Below are 21,474 nucleotides of genomic sequence, written 5' to 3'. Positions count from 1 at the left end.
TTTTTTCTTTTAATTCCCATTCATTCTCTATTAGGATTCAAGATTTGCTCTAACTTCTACAGTTTTTAACCCATTCAACTCGTTCCAACTTTCAACTGTTCATCTTTTGCCTTCCTATTCCACAGCTTCCCACTTACCAAAAATTCTCGACAACGTTTTTGTTCTACTCTAATTTCTACATTTTTCAACCAATTCAACGAATTCCAACTTTATTCAGTTTGTTCACCTTATGCTTACCATATTCACCCCCTTGACCCCCACTTCCAGTGTGGCGGCCATCTTGGATTGACCCTGAAGTGCCCCAATGAACCCAGAATGAACCGGAAGTATCTCAAATCAAACCGGAAGTGACCTTAGGTAAACCGGAAGTGGCCCCACATCAAACCGGAAGTGACCCAAAATAAACCGGAAGTGACCCTTTTAAACCGGAAGTGACACCAAATAAACAGGAAATGACCTCAGTTAAACCGGAAGTGACCCAAATAAACCGGAAGTGACCTTATTTCAACACAAAGTGCCTCAAATACCTAAATTTGCGCATTTTTTTGCAATTTTTGTCTGATTAAACCCGTTTCAACATTTTAACCCCAAAAGTGAACCTCCTGAACCCATATATTTTGTTTCGTTCCAAATTTCAAAACAATTTGCCGCAATTTTTTTTTTTTTTTTTAATTCCCATTCATCCTCTATGGGCATTCAACATTTGCTCTAACTTTTCCAATTTTTGTCCGATTCAACCCGTTTCAACATTTGAACCCCAAATGTGAACCTCCTGAAGCCGTATATTTCGTCGGAACCCGTATATTTCATTTTGTTCCAAATTTCCATATTTTCTCAGTGAAGCATCGCTGCTAGCTAGCATTAGCGAAACGTCCAATAGCAACTACCTTGGTTGCAGTTCGGCGGGTACCGACAGAGACTGTTGCTGTGATCGTGTGCGTATTTGCCAAAAAGTGAGTATAGACATTTAAGTGTTACTCCTGTTTAGTGTTGTGCTGTTTGTCTGATCCCAGATTGTTTTGTGTGTGCGCCGTTTGTTTGGTAGCTTCGGCGATGCTTCACATAAGAAGTCGTTCTCATTACAATCGTTTGAGAATCAAGAAAGCCATGGTTTATTTTCTCAGCGAAGCATCGCCGCTAGCTAGCATTAGCGAAACGTCCAATAGCAACTACCTTGGATGCAGCTCGGCTCCGGAGTTCAATAGACGTAAAGAGATTCAACATAAGAGGCGGTTGGTGTGTCGGATTGAATTTTTACGGTGGCGCACGGCGACCGGATATGACGTCATATTGTCGTTTTCTTTTCTCTCGCGTTTACTTGGATGCCACACTTATATCGAACACAATGGTTTTCATTATTCTTAAGCATACTGTAAAATAAATTCATTTTGATGTTTAGTAGACAAACAACGCATCTTGACAACAGGTTGTGTTTCAGTGTCCTATGTTGAAAAATCAATGTACATTTTGGGGTTGATTGTTGCGTTGGAAAGTCAAGTCACTACGCCAAGTCTCGCGTGAGTTATATCCGCGTATCGCGATTGTAGCAGCCCGCGCGCAGTGGTAAGTCACAGACGGCGGGTATCGACAGAGACTTGCTGTGATCGTGTACGTATTTGCCAAAAAGTGAGTATAGACATTTAAGTGTTACTCCAGTTTACTGTTGTGCTGTTTGTCTGATCCCAGATTGTTTCGTGTGTGCGCCGTTTGGTTGGTAGCTTCGGCGCGCTCCTTTAAGTTTTCTTCGCATCACACGAGTAGCCGTTACGTAGCTCCACTGCGGCTAACGGTCGCCAACAAGTATGTTTTCATGTCTCGATGACTTATGTTTGGTGTGTTGTCTCGAGTACTTCATTTATGTTTATTTAGTATGGCGGAACCGTTACGTGCAGTAATGTGATGTGTGCCGTCTATTAGTGTTGTGTGACGTCAGAAGTCGCGCGTTGACTTGTGTTTGTTGCAGAACCACACACACACACACACACACACACACACACACACACACACACACACACCACCCACCCACCCCCACACACACATACATAAAACACATCCCACACACCTTTTACACGCTTCATACCATAATTGTACACAAGAGTCACATTCACACACCCAAAGACTCACCCATGAACACTACTATATGAACACCTGCTCTCATATTATTATGACAAAACGTGTGCCTTTGCCAATTTGCCTGTATGCCCTTATGATTCAGTAAAGCAATCAAAACCAAACCACGTCTTCCCTCCTGTGTTCTGACCGACACCTGGGGCTGAATAGAGCATAGACATCCCAGCCCCGGCCGAACACAGTCCTCAGGCTCCCTAACATAGCCAATGGCTTATTATTCTATATTTTTCCAATATTTTATTTTTATTGCTGCAGTTAACATAGTATTTGTAACTACAATGTATTTGTTCACAGCATTGTACAAATGTCAATGAAATGTATGCATAGAACATTTTTTCTGTTGTCGTTGCTGTTTATGAATGAATAACACAACTCGCCATCCAAACGTGAGGTGAGATTATAAATCATGAAGGGATTAAAAGTAATCATATGGCATCATGCTGACATTTGAGGCTGTCATGAGATTAAAAATCATGTCTAAATTTAGATATAAAGTAGACATGTACTGGCTTTGAAAAATACTGTGGTCATATAACAATGATTCAGTCAATCAATTTTATATGTTATAATCATGATAAAGCAATTCTATTTCAGGTTCCTGTGATGATAGTTTTGAAACGGTGATTAATTTTGGTCACTCAATGTCACTCTTTCTGTATTTAGTCAATGGCTTGTTTAATTATGATTACTCTGCTTATGTATTTTGTATTGTGCTTTTGGTTAAGTACTGAGCACTGAAGTTCAAAATGCAGGTGTCTTCTCTCATGCCAGATGACAAAATTACTTATACCTGATCTCATACAAAAGAACCATCCAGGAGCACATGATTTGTGTCGTGCACACCCATTCTCAATTGTGCGTTCTTTGTAGTGTTGAAGTTTAGTATAAAGTTAAATAACATTAAAAATATTATGATCAATTGTCATTAGTACTACAGTTGTGCATTGTGACTACTGTATAATTAAACGCTGTTTTTGACTAGTTAGGAAATATTGACTTTCAATCTCGACACCGTGACTTAATCTGGTCGTGATGATGTTGAAATCTCATCCCAGTCTTGTCATTTTTTTCCTTCTTGCTCGATTATCCTAGGAAGTCATTGTAAAAGTATGAACCAATTACATTTGTATATTGAGCTACCACTGTCTCCCTGTATGTTAGCAATGCTAACACCTTGATCAATGCTTCGTTTTTTCCATCTTGGTATTTTCAACTCAGTATTTGTAATCATAAAATACAATTCAAAGCATTGTGGAAATGTCACTTAATTATTTTTTTCCCCTTTGTTTTTTCTTCCCCTGCAGGACACAACTCAACTTTCAAGGTTAGGCATGATTCAGTCAGTCAATTTTATGTTATCATCATTATAAAGCGATTGTATTTCTAGTTCCTGTGATGATAGTTTTGAAACCGTGATTAAATTTGGCCACTGTTCCTGTATTTTAGTCAATGGTTTGTTTAATTTTGATGACTATGCTTATGTATTGTTATTGTGCTTTTGGTTAAGTAGTGAGCACTGAAGTTCAAAACCTAGGTGTCTTTTCCCATGCTGGATGACAAAATTACTTATACCTGATCAGATACAAAAGAAGCATCCAGGAGCAAATTATTAGTTTAGCATTCTTTTATGTTATGTTTGGGGGTCACTGTACCATTTACACTGGTACATTGAGGTAACATTCTATACTGTAAGTTAGACATGCTTACGCCATAATCAAAGTTTCATTTTCTCCATCTCATAAACTCTAGTGCGACAGAAACCATCACTGTACATCATTAGATTGTGCCATAATATTTTCAAGATGTGCTATACCACCCACAAATTCATTTGTAACACATTCTTCTCACTAATAAGCCTCTTGTATAAAAGTTAAAACTACAGTTAAAACAGTTTTGCGTCTGATTTTTCCAATGTTTATGTAATGTCTTCTTTTAATAAATAAATTACTCAATTAAAATGTACTTTTGCTTTGAGTTAGTTGTAAATTGAAAGCATGACTAATTACATAGTAGATTATTGATATATATTTTTTTTTTCCTGCAGAGCTCCGTGACCTGTGGTTCTGCGACGCTCCGTGGACCTGTATTTCTGCGACGGTCCAGTGACCTGTGGCTGACCCCCTATACCCTCTCTTGTGGCTGCTCTATCTTTTGTCTTCTGTCTTCCTTCTATCTCACATCCTTGAGAACCTGACATGCCGAGGAAAGGAAGGCGATCCCAGGCTGTAAAGTTGAGCTGGGAGCGACGTGCCAAACGCCGTTGCTCCCCTTCACCAGTTACATGCAGTGATCCAACCTTACCTACCTGGCATAATGACTACGAACGTGCAAATACTGCACTTTTTGAAACTCCTGACACATGTGCCAATACTGCACTTTTTGAAACTGAACATGGCCTTGAGCCACATTTTGAAACTGAACGTGGTCATGATCCACACTCTGAAACTGACAAACGTGGCTATGATCCACTTTGTCAAACTGAACGTGGTCATGATCCACACTTTGAAACTGACAAACGTGGCCATGATCCACTTTGTCAAACTGCTGAACGTGCCCTTGATGCACATTTTGAGATTGATCATCAACGTGCCTATATTGCACAATTTGAGACTGATTCCTGTGACACTGGGCCTGACATTCCCGCTGCAGCCATGGCTTCTGTGCAACCTCATTTGGTAACGTATGTGTTGGCATCTCACAGCCAAGCTCATCCGAGATATGGAGAATTCAGAAACAGTCAATGTGTGGCTAACTCTGTTACATTTCTGGCTTTCTTACAGGAGTTCAATCACCTAACCAGCTCTGACCTTGATGCTGTTCTTAATGTTGGCAATGAACTGTATACATGTACTGTTGCTGCATTGAAAGCCCAAGGATGCTTCTTAGACAGATTTCTCACGGCTGATGAACTTCCAGGGATTGTGCGTGGTTTTTCTAAGCAACATGTCTTAATAAAGAGTCAGTCAATGGGTGGTTTGTTCACCTCTTTCTACGGAGATGAGCTGTTTCTGAACCTTCGTGACAGACTCCAGTGCTTGACCTCAGAGGTCAGTTATGCGCTTCTGATTATGCGGTTAACGTGTATTGCTGTTTTCCGAGACCACCAAGGCAGGTATGGATTTTTTGATCCCCACTCTAGAGGACGAGATGGCCTCCATGCTGACAATGGCACAGCGGTCATGATGCTCTTCACATGTTTGTCCGACCTGATCGATAAGTTGACGGAGGTTTATACAAGCTTGAGATGCTTTGGTAATGAGCCTTATGAGCTTGTACCGATTTGCTTTGAACCTGTTGAAGTTCCCGTAAGTAACCATGAGATGGCGCCATGTACACAGTTACCTCCCGTGATGAACATCGATGACGCTGCCGCAAGCAAACCTGTTGCTGAGATTGTCTCATGTGTTGAGACGAGCGAGACTACACCGTGTTCAGGTGAACGTCACTACCAAGAATTTATCGATAACGACAGTGAAGTGGTTTTCCCAACAACAGGTAAACAGCTGCCAAATGTGTCAAAAATTACGAAATCTAGTAGGAGAAAGTTCCAACGACAAATAAAAGCACAGGAAAAGTTAAAAGAAAAATCTGAAGTCAGACGTAAAAAACAGGAACTAAAGAGAATGATGAAGAACTCTAAAGAGAAGGAACAGTACAGTCAAAATGCAGAGGTAAGACAAAGGAAATTGGGTTATATTACAACCCGTTATCAACAGGACAAGCGTTTTTGTTCCAAACAAAAGTCCTATTTTACACAACGTTGTCAGACGGATCATGAGTTTAAGAAGAAAAACCGTTCCCGTTTCTCACGTCGTTATAGGACAGATGAGTGTTTTACGATGAGACGACGCGCTTATATTACAGAACGTTACCGTGACGATGTTGGGTTTAAGAACAGACAGCGTTCTTACATCACAGAACGTTACCGTGACGATGTTGGGTTTAAGAACAGACAGCGTTCTTACATCACAGAACGTTACCGTGACGATGTTGGGTTTAAGAACAGACAGCGTTCTTACATCACAGAACGTTACCGTGACGATGTTGGGTTTAAGAACAGACAGCGTTCTTACATCACAGAACGTTACCGTGACGATGTTGGGTTTAAGAACAGACAGCGTTCTTACATCACAGAACGTTACCGTGACGATGTTGGGTTTAAGAACAGACAGCGTTCTTACATCACAGAATGTTACCGTGACGATGTTGGGTTTAAGAACAGACAGCGTTCTTACATCACAGAACGTTACCGTGACGATGTTGGGTTTAAGAACAGACAGCGGTCTTACATCACAGAACGTTACCGTGACGATGTTGGGTTTCGAAACAGGCAGCGCTATTACATTACACGCCGTTATTTAAACAACCCTGAATTCCGATTCAAACATCAGGAAATCATGAGGCGCATAATGAAAACAAAATCTGATTCACTGAGGACTAAAACAATACGCAGAGTAAGTACGATTTTACAAAAATACAAAGTCATAAACCAACTATGTAGGGAGCGAAATGACTGTGTGATTATGAAAGCTGTTGAGCTATTCAAAGCCCAAATTAAGAATGGCCCCACATTTGTCTGCACTGTTTGCCACAGAGCATTGTTTCCGAACCAAATACGCCCTTGTCGACGTAGCTTTTATAAGAAAAACAGACACGTTGTTGCAGGTTGTCTCACGGGACAATTTGTCCATATTTGTGATGATGAATGTCAGGCCTCGTGCAGCGTACCAGCTGAAAGAAAACTGGAGTGGATATGTCACACTTGCTTTAGTCACCTCAAAGATGGTAAAATGCCTGCACTTGCTGTTGCCAACAATCTCACACTCTCTGATATTCCAAAGGAACTGTGTGGATTGAACATACTGGAGAGACACCTCATTTCAAAATGCATATCATTTGCCAAAATCGTACCTCTTCCCAAAGGTCAACAACGAGCCATTCGTGGAAATGTGGTGTGCGTGCCATCAGAAGTACAAGAGACGGTCAATGTCTTGCCGAGACTAAGAAGTAAGTCACAGATGTTGAGAGTGAAACTGAAGAGACGGCTTTGCTACAAAGGTCATCAGTTTTTTCAAACTGTCACTTGGTCCAAGCTAATGAGTGCTCTGATGAAACTGAAACAAGTTCATCCACAGTACAGAAACATAACTATTCGCGACGATGCGGACCTTTGCGACCCAACCCTCACTGATGATGAGAGCAGCTCCGATGAAGCGGAAATGAGCGACAGTGAATACAATGAGGAAGCTCTGGAGGAGATATACAGATTTGAGAGTGATGCTCTGTGTGGGATGAACAGTGACTCACAAGATAACAACAGTGGTAACAAACAGCAACAAGAAAATGCGGAAGACGGTGATCAACCAAATGGTGGAGTGATACTTGAATCATGTCTCCAACCAAATGATGTGTCAGAGGAAATTATGAGTTTTACAGAGGGCATTTACTGTGTTGCTCCCGCAGAAAGAAACAACCCAGTAAGCTTTTTCAAGACTCCCAAACTTGAGGCCATGTCTTTTCCAGTGCAGTTTCCCACTGGTCAAAACACCCTTGATGAAGAGAGAGCAATAAAACTCACACCAAGCAAATATTTCAAAACGCGTCTGTGTTGTGTGGATGAACGTTTTGCTCGAGATACAAACTACTTGTTCTTTGCCCAGTTTGTGACTGAAATTTACCAGGCAACGTCGAGCATGACAATACAGCTACGCAAAGGTAAGCCTTTTACCAGGGATGGTCGAAGGATAAACAATGCCATGCTTCAGGACAAACGTGAAGTTGAGAAATTGGTGCGCAGCAAAGATGCTGTCCGGTTCATGACACCACTGAGAGGTACGCCAGCCTATTGGGAGAGAACCACCAAAGATCTTTTTGCAATGATCCGACAGCTGGGCACACCCACATTCTTTTGCACATTTTCTGCTGCCGAAATGCGTTGGGAAGAGGTCATCACTGCCATCAAAGCACAACAAGGTGAAGTAGTGAATTTCGCTCAACTTGACTGGGCAACCAAGTGTGAGATTCTACGCAGCAATCCTGTGACAACGATGCGCATGTTTGACAAACGTGTGGAAGCTCTGTTCAGAGATTTGATCCTCTCTCCGGCGCAACCGATTGGTAAGGTCGTCGACTACTTTTACCGATTAGAGTTTCAACACAGAGGAAGTCCTCACATTCATTGCCTCATATGGGTTCAAGGTGCCCCTGTATTTGAGGAAGCCTCAGATGGAGCCATCTGTCATTTTGTGTCTCGCTACATCTCGGCTGAGCTGCCGGACCCACAGAAGGAACCGGAATTGTACAAAAAGGTCACAGAGGTTCAGATGCACAGCAAAAGTCACTCCAAAACGTGTGTCAAACACCAAGGTGCAAATTGCCGCTTTGGATTCCCCAAACAACCGTGCGATGAAACAATGATCATCAGACCTGCGCCCGTCGACGACGACAATCGAGATCAACACAAGGAGAATCGGTTGGCGTCAAATGCCAAGCTTGTTCCCGTGCTAAGTCTGCTGAATGAGCCTGAAACGTCATCCCTGACTTTGCCTCAGCTACTAGCGAAATGTAAGCTCACCACTGACGAGTACATGAACTGTTTGCACATGACGGCCTCGTCGAGTTCTGTTGTGCTTAAGCGAGAACCAAAAGACTGCTGGGTCAACAACTACAACCGCCATTTGCTTCTTGCCTGGGATGGAAACCTGGACATCCAATACATCCTGAATGCCTACTCTTGCATCGCATACATCTGCAGCTACATCAGCAAAGCTGAACACGGTTTGAGCCAATACCTGAAATCGGTTATCGAAAACTCCCGCAGCGCAAATGTCAATGAGAGCGATGAAATGAAGCAAATTATGCAAGCGTACTCCAAGAAAAGAGAAGTGAGTGCTCAGGAATGTGTCGCACGTGCATGCGGCTTGCATATGAAACAGTCCTCCCGCAGTGTGGTATTTGTACAAACGAGTGACAATGCGCTGAAAATGAGTTATCCTCTCTCACTCCTTGAGGGCAAAACGCAGGAATCTCATGAAGTGTGGATGACTGGCCTGCCGGACAAATACAAATGCAGACCTCAAACAGAGGAATTTGAAGTAATGTGCTTGGCTGATTTTGCATCAACGTGCAGAATTGTTTATGGCAAACAAGTCAAAGGTAAGAATGTTTTGCCTCTGCTGAACGACATGGGGTTTGTCCAGAAAAGAACAGAAAAACCTGCGGTCATCAAATACTGCAAATACTCAGAACAAAAGAATCCGGAGGAATATTACTGCGCCTTGCTCAAGCTGTACCTGCCTCATCGTGCTGATTGCCAGTTAAAATCTGAACGCTGTCCCGCATATCAGTTGTTTCATGATCACGCCTGTGTACAGTTACCATATAACGACTCTGTGGAGCGTGTGTGCGAAATTGTCAAAAGGAACAGAGAAAGGTATGAGAAACACAGTCGAGACATTGACAATGCCATCCAAGAGGTGGAGGACAGTGGGCTCGTCATAAACGAATGGTGCCACCTGGCTCCCGAGAGTGAGTTGCAAAGACTCGAAAGCGTTGAGGAAATCAACGCAAGAGAGGACCCAAATGACAACGTGGAGGAAAATGTCCCGGACTATAACGTCAGGTCCGAAACAACACAAATGTCCATCGTGACAGAGGCTGCTGCCATCGATCCCGCAGTGTTACGCGACATGTATCGTAACCTGAACCAAAAGCAAGCGTCTGTCTTCTACAAGGTCAGAGATTGGTGCATAAAACGTGTGTGTAGCTCAAAGCCAATTGAGCAGTTCTTCTACCACATCAACGGTGGCGCCGGGACCGGCAAATCGCATCTGATCAAATGTATCCACGCAGAGGCTACCAAAATACTGCAGAGACTACCACGACTGGCTGAGGAGGCCGACATTTCCAAGCAAACGGTTGTTCTCGCAGCTTTCACTGGCACGGCGGCATTCAACATTTCTGGGACAACTTTGCATTGTCTACTCAAACTGCCGAGAAGTCTCAAACCCCCGTACCACGGCCTGGGCAATAAACTGGACGAAGTCAGAGCCGAGCTGTCGATCGCCGAAATACTCATCATCGATGAGATTTCCATGGTGTCAAAAGACCTCTTTGCCTACGTGAATGCCAGGTTGAAACAAATCAAAGGCATCAATTTACCTTTTGGTGGCATGTCTGTTCTTGCTGTTGGAGATTTCTTTCAGCTCCCTCCCGTGAGACAGTCCAAACCTCTATGCGTGTACGATCCCACTCGGCTGGACCACTGGCGTGACAACTTCAAAAAGATCACGCTCACCACCATCATGAGGCAGAAAGATGATGTTGCCTTTGCTGAACTGCTGAACCGACTCCGGGTCAAAGAAAAGTCTGATGAACTGTCGGAACTGGACAGAGCTCTCCTTGCGACGAGGTACACTTCCCCAGAAATGTGTCCAAAGCATATTCTGCATGTTTTTGCCACCAATAAACAGGTGGATGGCCATAACTCCGCCATGCTGAATCTGCTTCATAAGGACATTGTGCAAATTGACGCAGATGACTACAAGAAAGACAAAGGAAGTGGCAGAATGGCAAGGCAAGCTTCCCCTGTGCAAGGCGCTAAGAATGAGCTCCCGGACTCAATCAAAGTTGCCTCCGGTGCTCGTGTTATGATCACACGCAATATTGATGTTCAAGCAGGTCTGTGCAATGGAATGTTTGCAAAAGTTGTCAAATTGGTGAACTATCCAAATGAAGCACGTGTCCAGAAACTTGGGTTGGAACTTGATCATGTGAGTAAGACAGCACGGGCTGCTAACCCTGTGTACATTGACAGACAGGAGGAGAAGCTGAAGAAGGCTGGAGTGGTGCGCCGACAGTTTCCCATTAAGCTTGCTTTTGCCTGCACGATCCATAAGGTACAAGGCATGACAACATCAGAGGCTGCAGTTTCGCTGAAAGGTGTTTTCGAACACGGCATGGGGTACGTAGCTCTGAGTAGAGTGACTTCGCTCAGTGGTCTGCATATTCTGCATATGGATGAGAGAAAACTTCATGCAAATCCAGAAATCACTGCTGCTCTTGCTGAGATGGCAGAGGATTCTTTGGAGAACGTAATGCCCCTCCTTCACGTGATGCCGTCGGTAGATCGGGCAAATCACCTGGTTGTCATCCATCATAACACCGAAGGGCTGTCTTGTCACGTGCAAGATGTCGTGTCTCATCACGAACTGCTTTTTGCTGATGTTTTGTGCTTCACAGAGACACACCTCCAAGGATCAGTGGCCGATGGATGTGCTTGCTTGGAAGGCTTCACAATGTTTCACAGGAACCGAAGTGATTCTTACACAAACTGTCCTGACTTAGCAACAAAACGTGGTGGTGGCGTAGGTATTTGTGTCAAAAGTCACATCGCAGCCCAGGAAAAGAAATACATTCAGGGTGTGACCGACATTGAATTTGTTGTGGTGAAACTTGAAGGTCCCCTCAATGTGTTGATCGCTGCCGTTTACAGGCCTCCAGGCAACAGTCTGCGCACTTTTCTGCCAAGCTTGGGAAATCTGTTGCGGTACCTTGAAGTAATGGACCATCATCAGATCTTGGTATGTGGAGATTTTAATGAAGATATGCTATCTGCCTCATTCAAGCCCATTCTTGATTTGTTTCGCTCAAAAGGTTACACGCAACTCATAACCACTGCTACCACTGACAAAAACACATTGCTTGACCTCATTTTTGTCTCTCGACCTCAGTGTGCTCTTTATTCAGGTGTCCTGCAAACGTACTACAGCTATCACAATCCTGTTTTCTGTGTTTTGACCACTGAAAGGTAAGTCTCAGCTAAATCACGCGGTTCAGCATTTTCGAAAACAACAAGGATGGAAATCGAAATGTGAATGGTGTCGTAAGTGTATAATAATAGTGGTGGGATGCGGTGGGTAATTTGTTGACTTGAGGAGAGTTGGGATCCGGAGTGGAGGTGTCTCATTACTTGACCTCTTTTTCTTTCTCTCGACCTCTGTGCTCTTTATTCAGGTATCGTGCAAACATACAGCAGCTATCACAATCGTGTTTTCTGTGTTTTGACCAGTGAAAGGTAAGTCAAATCTAATTCATGTGTTTCAGTATTTGGAAAAACGAGTACAGAAATCAAATGGCGTAAGTGTATATAATATTAGTGGTGGGATGTGGTGGGTGATTTGTTGACTTGAGGTGAAATGGGATATGGGGCCAAGGTGGCTCAGAATGGTAAACGTAATGTTGGCATTAGGCAGAAAGCCTCACAATTTCCACATGGAAAATAACTACCGACCCATGTGGACAGAGATAGCTGCGAAAACAGCTTTATACTGATAATATAAATTGGTGGCAAACAAAATGAAATCCACCCCAATTTTGTACACTGAGGTTTCTGCTTGATGCTAGCAATAAACCTGTTGCCTGGCTAGCATTACAAATTGAGAAAACATTGAATTGGAAAGTAGTTATCGATGGCAAAGGTTTGCTTGACACGAGAAGCATGCTGCAGAGTGAGTGAAGGGGAGACGGAGAGGAGTGGTCTTTTTAACTTGGATTAACTATTATCATTTTTAAATGGTCCCAGGTAAATCATGTAAGAGTGATAAATGGAAACAAACAGTGAGTAAAGCCATACATGAAACTGTGATTAAAAAGTATCATGAGTAAAGGTGGTCATACATGTAAAGACAAGGAGAGTTGATGTAGCTGAACTCATGTCTTTGGTGGTAAGTTGAGGATGGGCCTGTATGTTGAGATGGAATGGGGGTTGGTGTTGACTCAAGTTCAGTTAAGGGAAGGCCAAGGCTTTTTAAAATTTCTACAAGCCTTCCCTTAACTCGATGTAACTTCTTAAAATTGTACACTTTTTAAATTTTTTAATTAGCTTTCAAAAAGCCTTCCCTTAACTCAAGTTGATTTAAGTTTTAACTTGTAACATTTTTAACTTCTTAAAGTTTTAACTTCTTAAATTTTTAACTTTCTAAATTTTTAAATGTGGAAACTTTTACTTTTACTTTTTTAAAATAACTTATAGATGAGTTAAGGGGAGACTTTTTAACGTTTTACATTTTTTGATTTCTGATTTTACGATCACATTTTAAAGATGAGTTCTAGATGAGATCTAGGAAGGCCTTTTAAACTTTATTTATTTTTAATTTTTTCACATTTATTTATTTATTTATTTATTTATTTATTTATTATAATTTTTCTGCGTCATAATCATGAGGCGAGAACAGAAAACAGACGAGGTAAGTTTCTCATCATTAGACATGTTTTATCTTTCTTTCAAAAGACAGTAAATGCTGATATTTCACTCTTCTGTATTTTAACAGTTCCTTTTATCTGGCGAAAGCAGTTCATCCCAGAATTGAGGCCAGAGGTCGGCATGACACATTACTGTTTGTAATGTAAGTGTAGAAAGTCAATGTTTGTTTTGTTTTTTTAGTTTTTCATGTCGCCTGTGGCTCCACGTGCTCCATTTGTCTAGACAGGAGCTCGGCCACCCTGGGAATCAACCTTGATGAGAACCGACCTCTCGCCAGAGAAATGAATGACATTTTAAGAAGATTCATGTTCTTCTTAACGTTCTATTGACTGAAAGCAAAACGTAAGTAAGCGTCATTCCAAACTTCTACATTTGTAAAGCCAAAAAAAAAAAGGTTGTGCTCGAAAATAGGACACGGGTATGTGAATGTTTTCATGTCATTCACTCTATAGTACAAAGATACTCGTTGTACATGTGCTAGAAGTATGACTTCATTGTAATGTGATTTTCAAAAATGAATTGATTATGATATTATGTTGTAGGACAGCGAGAGCCAAGCATTTCAAGAAGACTTGTACAAGGGAGGCCTGCATCATGGAACACAAACTCCCAAACATACATGACTTCTCCTGATTCTTCTGTGAGTAGCCAAGAAGGAAAATTGTCAGGAAGCACGCTTTAATTTTACTGCTTCTCCTCAACATGAATTGATTATGATATTATGTTGTAGCACAGCGAGAGCCAAGCATTTTAAGAAGACTTGTACAAGGGAGGCCTGCATCATGGAACAGAAACTCCCAAACACACGTCTTCTCTTGATTCTTCTGTGAGTAGCCAACAAGGAAAATTGTCAGGAAGCACTCTTTAATTTTACCGCTTCTCCTCAAACATCTCCTTCATGTTTTTCTAGTATGTTCTTGGGTCTTGCCTGTGGTTCTACATGCATCCAGTCATGCAGACAAAGAACACCTTAGCCTTTAACTGTCGGAAGCTGTCCCTCTACGAAGCCTTATAGTATACAGTCTGTTTTCTGTTCTCATTTATTTATTTATTTATTTATTTATTATTGATTTATTTGTTGTTGATTTATTTATTTGTCTATTTATGACACTGCTTTGAACTTAGACGTTTTAACCGTTTTGAGTTGCTCAATTGTTGGCCTTTCTATATTTTTTTGCCTTAAATTATGTTTACATTATCTTTTGTATATCATATGTACCCCCCAGTCTGACTCGCAGCATCTACAATCATGCTACACTTAAACTTTTTAATAAAAAGAGTTTGATTCAGTTGGGGGGAAAAACCATTATCACATTAAATTATCGATTCAGTGAAACATTTTTTTTTTTTAATTTCTGTTATTTCTTCAGAGCTTCTAAAAGTTATTTATAAAATTTCAAGCATTACATCTTTGATTCAGAAAAAACAATCATACTGTATTTTTGTCCCAAAAAGCACCAACTGTTGTTTATTTTCTTGTGATCGGTTTATCATGTTTTGTGTCGCCAATATTTACACATACATTTGTACACATACAAGTCAAGTCCAATTGATTTATTCTTGTTTGTTTGTTTGTTTGTTTATTTCGAACATTAAAAGAAATACAAGAAAAAAAGTAAAAAATACAGAAAATTATAACTCCATAGTACAAGAGAACATAAAAAAATGATATTGCTTTACAATTTTTCCCTTTATAGTAAATTAATATTTGTTCAAAAGGGAGTAGAAGGAAGCCTAAGCTTATCTCACTCTACCCCTTGTAACTACACATGTTTCCCTTTGATTCTGTCAAGATTTGACCATAATCAAATAGATAAAAATAAATAAATAATTAAATAAATACATTAAAAAAAATATTTAAAATAAATACAAAAGCAACTTAAACAACTTCACAGCATATTACGGTATACCGTCAATATTTTCTCCTTATACATGTTTTTAAACTTAGGTCATTTGTTATGTTTATTATTTATTGAAACAGTAAAACATTTGTGTTTTTTTTTATTTCTGTTATTTCTTCAGTGTTTCTAAAAGTTATTTATATTTCAAGCATTACATATTTGATTTGGGAAAAAAATCTTACTGTATTTTTGTCCCAAAACGCACCAACTGTTTTTTATTTTCTTGTATTTGGTTTATTATGTTTTGTGTTTCCAACATTTACATGTTAATTTCAACACATATAAGTCAAGTCCAATGTATACATTCTTGTTTGTCATTTTTTATGTTTAGTATTTATTGAGTCAGTAAAACATTTTATATTTTTTTTTTATTATTTTTTTCGTTTTGAAGAGTTATTTATAATATTTCAAGCATTATATATTAGATTCTGCCCAAAACAACAAAAATCATGCTGTATTTTTGTTCCAAAAACCACCATGCAACTGTTTTTTTCATTCTTGTTTACAAAGAAAAGTGTAAAGTGTATGTTGACAACTTATGTGATTTGTTGTATAAAAGAACCTGTTTTGAATGACATTACTCATAATTTACATTTATTGAATTCCTTCTTTAAAAGAAAATAGGTCTTTTCCGTGTTGATATGAAACTGTAACTAAATGCTTATGTTTTATTTAAAGTCTGCATGTTCATTCATTACTTTCACACTACTCACTAAATATTTTAATGTCATGTTATCATTATTCATCAGCCAATGCATGCATCAGGGCTGAAGTGGGTTGGGATAGTCGGAGGTTTGTTTTTGGGGAAATGAGAAAATTATAGAATGTTGACTATTATATTGTCTTGTGATCATAGTTTATTGTTATGTTGTCTTGTATGTACATTCTATAACTTCATATACTGTATATTGTTTTATCTTCACGACTGCACTAATCCAGTTGCATTGAAATACTTTGAAAAAAATTCGGAAATCCCATAAACTCATAAATCCCATTATAGTTATTACCATTACTGTACAACTATTTTATTACTATCATGACCATATTCTAAAAGATGCTGAAACATGGTCACTCAATCGTATCGTCACGTATCGCGTGATTTTACAGGGACGTGTTTGTCGACGCTACCATTTTTCACGTTTTAAGGGGGGGGGGATCTAAAAGCATTGAGTTCACGTAAATATAAACATGCACATGTTCACTCAAATGTGTAATCATATTTCACACGAATTTAGAGCGATGTGTTCCGCTCTCAGTGTTTTTCTTCTGTGTGTAATAAAGTTTTGACGCTACGACAAAAAGTTACCCTCCCTTTTAAGACTTCGCACAGACCTTTCGCGCCGCCGAAAAGTGGGTGGAGAATAATTGATGCATACGCTCTCATTATCAGCTTGAAGACGAGAAAGGTAAGTGGCCTTTTCAGACGTCTCACCCCCAACCCAAGATTTTCTCACAACTTTATTAAAAACCCTGAGTATATGCTTAATTTTTAACCAGGATTGTTGCGATAGTGCGGAAAGTAGCACTTCCTCACTTCAAACTGAAGTTAATTAAGATCGTCACAGTTCAATTACTGTACTATTACATCTTATTACGCATTAACTGTACATATACATCGACGCAAAATTCATTTAATTCAGTCAACATCTCGTAGTACGCGATGCATAAATGGATAACAACAAATTCCGACCATTCGTGCATTCACATCTTTGGTTTCCGTCGAGCAAAAAAAAAAAAAAAACCCGGCCGCCATTACGAAATGCACATTTAGCAAATGAACTTGTAATTAATTAGTCAGCCAAAAATACACGTTTGTTGTGCGTTCCAATTACTTACGGAGGATTCCTCTTTTTATTGCTCTTGGGTATGACTATTTGCACCTATCGTCCGCCGTTTGCATCTGCCACAATCACAAAATGGACGTGCCACGCCCATGATGCATGCACTTTGCGTTACGGAGTAAGGACATTTCTGGCAAGATACACGACGCGTAATTCATTTAATTTAGTCAACATCTCGTAGTACGCGATGCATAAATGGATAATAACAAATTCCGACCATTCGTGCATTCACATCTTTGGTTTCCGTCGAGCAAAAAAAAAAAAAAAAAACACCCGGCCGCCATTACGTAATGCACATATAGCAAATGAACTTGTAATTAATTAGTCAGTCAAAAATACACGTTAGTTTTGCGTTCCAATTAATTACGGAGGATTCCCCTTTTTATTGCTCTTGGGTATGACTATTTGCACCTATCGTCCGCCGTTTGCATCTGCCACAATCACAAAATGGACGTGCCACGCCCATGATGCATGCACTTTGTGTTACGGAGTAAGGACATTTCTGGCAAGATAAACGACGCGTAATTCATTTAATTCAGTCAACATCTCGTAGTACGCAATGCATAAATGGACAATAACAAATTCCGACCATTCGTGCATTCACATCTTTGGTTTCCGTCGAGCAAAAAAAAAAAAACCCGGCCGCCATTACGAAATGCCCGTATAGCAAATGAACTTGTAATTAATTAGTCAAAAATACATGTTTGTTTTGCGTTCCAATTAATTACGGAGGATTCCCCTTTTTTATTGCTCTTGGGTATGACTATTTGCACCTATCGTCCGCCGTTTGCATCTGCCACAATCACAAAATGGACGTGCCACGCCAATGATGCATGCACTTTGCGTCACGGAGTAAGGACATTTCTGGAAAGATACACGACGCGTAATTCATTTATTTCAGACGACATCTCGTAGTCCGCCACACATAAATGGATAAAAACACGTTTTACAGTGTTCTTTTATTAAAATCTTTGATTTCGGTTGTCCCCTCAAAAAATGCACAGGCACCATTATGAAATGTGCTTCCAAAATTATATAGCAGATGACATTGTAACTGAAAGCACTGATATGTACTGACTGAGTAAGATCAGTAGTATTGAATCTTTGCCCAGTGTTAATTTGTAGCAGTCTTGATATGCTACACACTCATGAACTATTGACTTTGTCACTCTGCACTGACATCTGGTGGATGTTAAAAATCATTGCTGGCAAACTCTTTCTTTTCAGTATAACATTTAAATGATTCTGTGTTGTTTTTATTGTACGTGGTATTCATTTATTTTTATCCAATTTGAATATGGTAATGACATCATGTGTAGTTAATAAATTAATCGCAAAGTCAGTCAGATGTATTATAATAGTAATTATTAAATGAATAATTTGCCATTTGTCATCTACAAACTAAACAAGTCAATTTCTCTTTTTTTTTTTCTCTTTCAGAATGGCGACAAAAATGATTCGAGCTAAAGTTGTTGCAATCAGGAATGCTGTTCGAGCGCGGAGCTGGATTTGTGCTGCTGATGGCACCTTGTCCATGCAAGGCCAGCATAATAATGTAACTGTTGCCCTCTGTGACGGCACGAAAGCCTATCGAGTAGTTCTGTTTGAACACTTGGCAGCCGTCGTCACAGAGGGCAACAGTTACATTTTTTTAAACTTTGGTGTCGACGAACGGGGCCTTTTGCTCCTCACTAAACCTGGCTCCAAAATCTTCATCGGGGCGGAGGTGCAGACCAGCCCACAGTTGGAAGAAGAGGCCAGGGCCCTGGTCTACCCCAACTCAGTGGCATCATCTCCTCAGGAAGTAGTGAATAAACTACCTGAGGAGATGGTGTCACTGGATGGCATAATAACCGATGTAAGTTACCTGCACCCACAAATGTACATATACACACATGTATTTGTGTACACCTGTGAAGACATGATGCATGTGCAATAATGTACATGCATCCGCATGCAATGCCCCCCCCCCCACACACACACACACAAAATCATTGAGATCCTCTGTTTAGTACTAAGGTACCAAAAGTTATTATTTTTTTGTCATCGTTAAGGTTGTGTACACAGACACATGACACGTTCATTGTCAAACATAATTATTGTAATTGGGATATCAATTTGGTCCACTTTAGATGCGTCCAATCCGCATGGTGCACCAGAGAGGGAACCAGCTTGCGCCATTTCGGAGTTTGACACTTAAAAAAGTAAGTAGCCATTTGTACTTCCCCTGTTGTAGCACTTTGCATACATACTTATACGCATTTTTAAACTACGCAGGATAAAGCCACTGTCAAAATTGGCCTTTGGCGGGAGGCTAATCTTGTCGAGTTGAAGGTAGGGGGTTCCTTCTTATTCACCCACCTGAGTGCCCGGGCGACCGAGTCGGGAGTAATGCTCCACTCTACAACTTACACAGATGTAAAGGTTAGTAAATGGCTTCAGAGCAGTGGAATTGAAAAGGTGCTTGCTTATTGCTTATTATTCCCTTTTCCAAGAACAACTGGGATCAGGTTCCCAATCTATTTTTCCCATTACAAACAATGGGAATTTTTTTTTTATCCGTTCCAAGACTAAAAAAAAACCGCCTTTTTTAAGAATTTTTTTTTTTTTTAAATTTGCTCATTTTTGTCCCATCGCGCAATTGCAGCGCGCAACCGTAGCGCGCCGCCGACTGCGCTGGTCGCATTATTGTGACAGAGCCTTCGCTGAAATTCAGAAAATATTTTTAACGTCCTGATGTACTTTCCAAAATTGAAGTGTACCTCAGTGCGCAGGGAGCTTAATTTGGCCCGATTGCGCAACCACCCGCAGCATGCCGGGCGCTCACTGTCGCATTGCTTTAAGAACCTCTTTGTGTTTTAGGATGGCTTTAGTGCTCCCACTTGCTTTCTTTGGAGGCATGATTAGGGGTTAATACTATCCTCAAAGTAACAAAAATACAATAACAACTATCAGTCGGCATCTGGGCTGCGCGGTCGGCTTTTCTCTGGTCCTTTCGGCTCACCTCGCGAGGTTCGACCTCCAAATTTTGTTCGACAACCAAAGCAAAAAAAATCCCAAATTTTTCGTTCGAATTCCGATTTGTTCGAGAACTGGGACGTTCCAAAACCGAGGCTCCACTGTACTTGTTTGTACTTAAAAAGATGACTCTTGTGTCCAACCTAATTTATTTGTGATTTCTCACTGGGCTATTTTCTGTTTAACACATTTATTGAAGTCAGTTTCATTTCAGAGTGTTCTTAAGTTTTTATTAAACGCATGTGCATGTTAAATATAGTGTATCTGTAATCTATAATTTCCTTTCCTGAAGCAGAGAGAACTTTTCTCCCATGGTAAAATACTCTCCCACACTGCATTGTAGCCAAGCTTAGTATCCCACATTTAACCAAGCTTAGTATCCCACATTTCACAATGCACTATAATCAACATTTAAACCTCATTAACTGGCAAATTTACCACTAAATGCCTTTTCTGTTAACATTTAACGTATCTGTACTTTATTTTTCACCTTTGGTAAACGTTGTTTTCCATTCATAAAAAATAATTAGATTTTTGTTTTTATTCAACAGGCCTGCAACTCCAGCCTCATCGTCACCGTGTTTGGTATCCTCTATGGGGAAGAGGTGGTGGAGGTTGTATCTGATTCGGGAGAAGTGACAAGCATCAAGCTTGATATCTGGAAACAGACATTCAGCCAGCCCCCCCATATCCCACAAGATGGGATGCCCATATCCGTCACTCGTGTGCAGGGTGACGTGACAAAGATTGCATGTGTGAATGAAGGAATGAATTAATTAATGTTGATGCATAATTGAATGAATTGTTGAAATTAATTGAATCGTGGAAATTAATTGAATGTGTGAAGGAATGGTGACAAATAAGTGTTAAATGTTAAATTTTCTAACTATAAAGGACACTGATGTGTTCCATGTATTGATTTGTTAACACTGAGTATCTCTTTTATTTATTGCGTATTCCACAACTTCACACTTTCCAAAAATTCCAAATTTGCAAATTTGAAATTCAATGAAACTCTCTACAATTTTGTTTTTCTACTCTAATTTCTACATTTTCAACCGATTCAACCATTCCAACTTTAAACTGTTCATCTTTTGCCTACCTATTCCACAACTTCCCACTTACCAAATATTCCAAATTTGAAATTCAACCAAATTCTCCAAAAATTCATTTTTCTATTCTAATTTCTAAAATTTCCAACCGAGTCAACTTGTTTCAACATCATTCTGCAGCATTCCCCAAGTATTTATTCAACTTCTTCACCTTCACACGCAATTTCTTCAGGAATTGCATTTTCTAGTTATTATTATTCTACTTATTC

General features: G+C 40.1%; 1 protein-coding gene across 31 annotated transcripts; it reads left to right on the top strand.

The window, feature by feature from the left end:
• The first annotated feature begins 681 nt into the window (after nucleotides 1–681).
• Nucleotides 682–21,080, top strand: LOC125975202 (uncharacterized). Of its 31 annotated transcripts, none has more exons than XM_068651856.1 (15): nucleotides 682–1,626; nucleotides 3,435–3,454; nucleotides 4,175–4,805; nucleotides 4,911–5,625; nucleotides 7,054–11,938; nucleotides 12,145–12,205; nucleotides 13,355–13,376; nucleotides 13,461–13,535; nucleotides 13,616–13,735; nucleotides 13,936–14,033; nucleotides 14,124–14,219; nucleotides 14,304–18,993; nucleotides 19,268–19,339; nucleotides 19,413–19,559; nucleotides 20,705–21,080. In XM_068651856.1, the coding sequence occupies exons 3-6, from the start codon at nucleotides 4,326–4,328 to the stop codon at nucleotides 12,200–12,202; spliced, it is 6,138 nt and encodes a 2,045-aa protein (XP_068507957.1). In that variant the 5' UTR covers nucleotides 682–1,626; nucleotides 3,435–3,454; nucleotides 4,175–4,325; the 3' UTR covers nucleotides 12,203–12,205; nucleotides 13,355–13,376; nucleotides 13,461–13,535; nucleotides 13,616–13,735; nucleotides 13,936–14,033; nucleotides 14,124–14,219; nucleotides 14,304–18,993; nucleotides 19,268–19,339; nucleotides 19,413–19,559; nucleotides 20,705–21,080. The 31 variants fall into 31 exon arrangements, with proteins under 31 accessions (XP_068507957.1, XP_068507961.1, XP_068507962.1 ...); XM_068651860.1 differs by having other exon boundaries at nucleotides 4,175–5,625; nucleotides 7,054–11,550; nucleotides 11,624–11,711; nucleotides 11,878–12,205; XM_068651861.1 differs by having other exon boundaries at nucleotides 4,175–5,625; nucleotides 7,054–11,550; nucleotides 11,624–11,711; nucleotides 11,862–12,205.
• Nucleotides 21,081–21,474: the final 394 nt, after the last annotated feature.

This window comes from Syngnathus scovelli, chromosome 9, assembly GCF_024217435.2.
Source record: "Syngnathus scovelli strain Florida chromosome 9, RoL_Ssco_1.2, whole genome shotgun sequence".
Lineage (NCBI taxonomy): Eukaryota > Metazoa > Chordata > Actinopteri > Syngnathiformes > Syngnathidae > Syngnathus > Syngnathus scovelli.
The sequence above is the reverse complement of the archived record's forward strand: the minus strand, read 5'-3'. Positions and strand labels throughout refer to the sequence as shown.

What these genes read in the sequence shown, in the direction of transcription:
- LOC125975202 (XM_049730451.2), top strand. Translation starts at nt 4,326, where the DNA reads ATGCCGAGGAAAGGAAGGCGATCCCAGGCTGTAAAGTTGAGCTGGGAG. An exon ending in AGTGGTTTTCCCAACAACAG is followed by an intron (nt 5,626 to 7,053) that starts GTAAACAGCTGC and finishes CTCTTCCCAAAG; the next exon opens with GTCAACAACGAGCCATTCGT. An exon ending in TGTGTTTTGACCACTGAAAG is followed by an intron (nt 11,939 to 12,144) that starts GTAAGTCTCAGC and finishes CTCTTTATTCAG; the next exon opens with GTATCGTGCAAACATACAGC.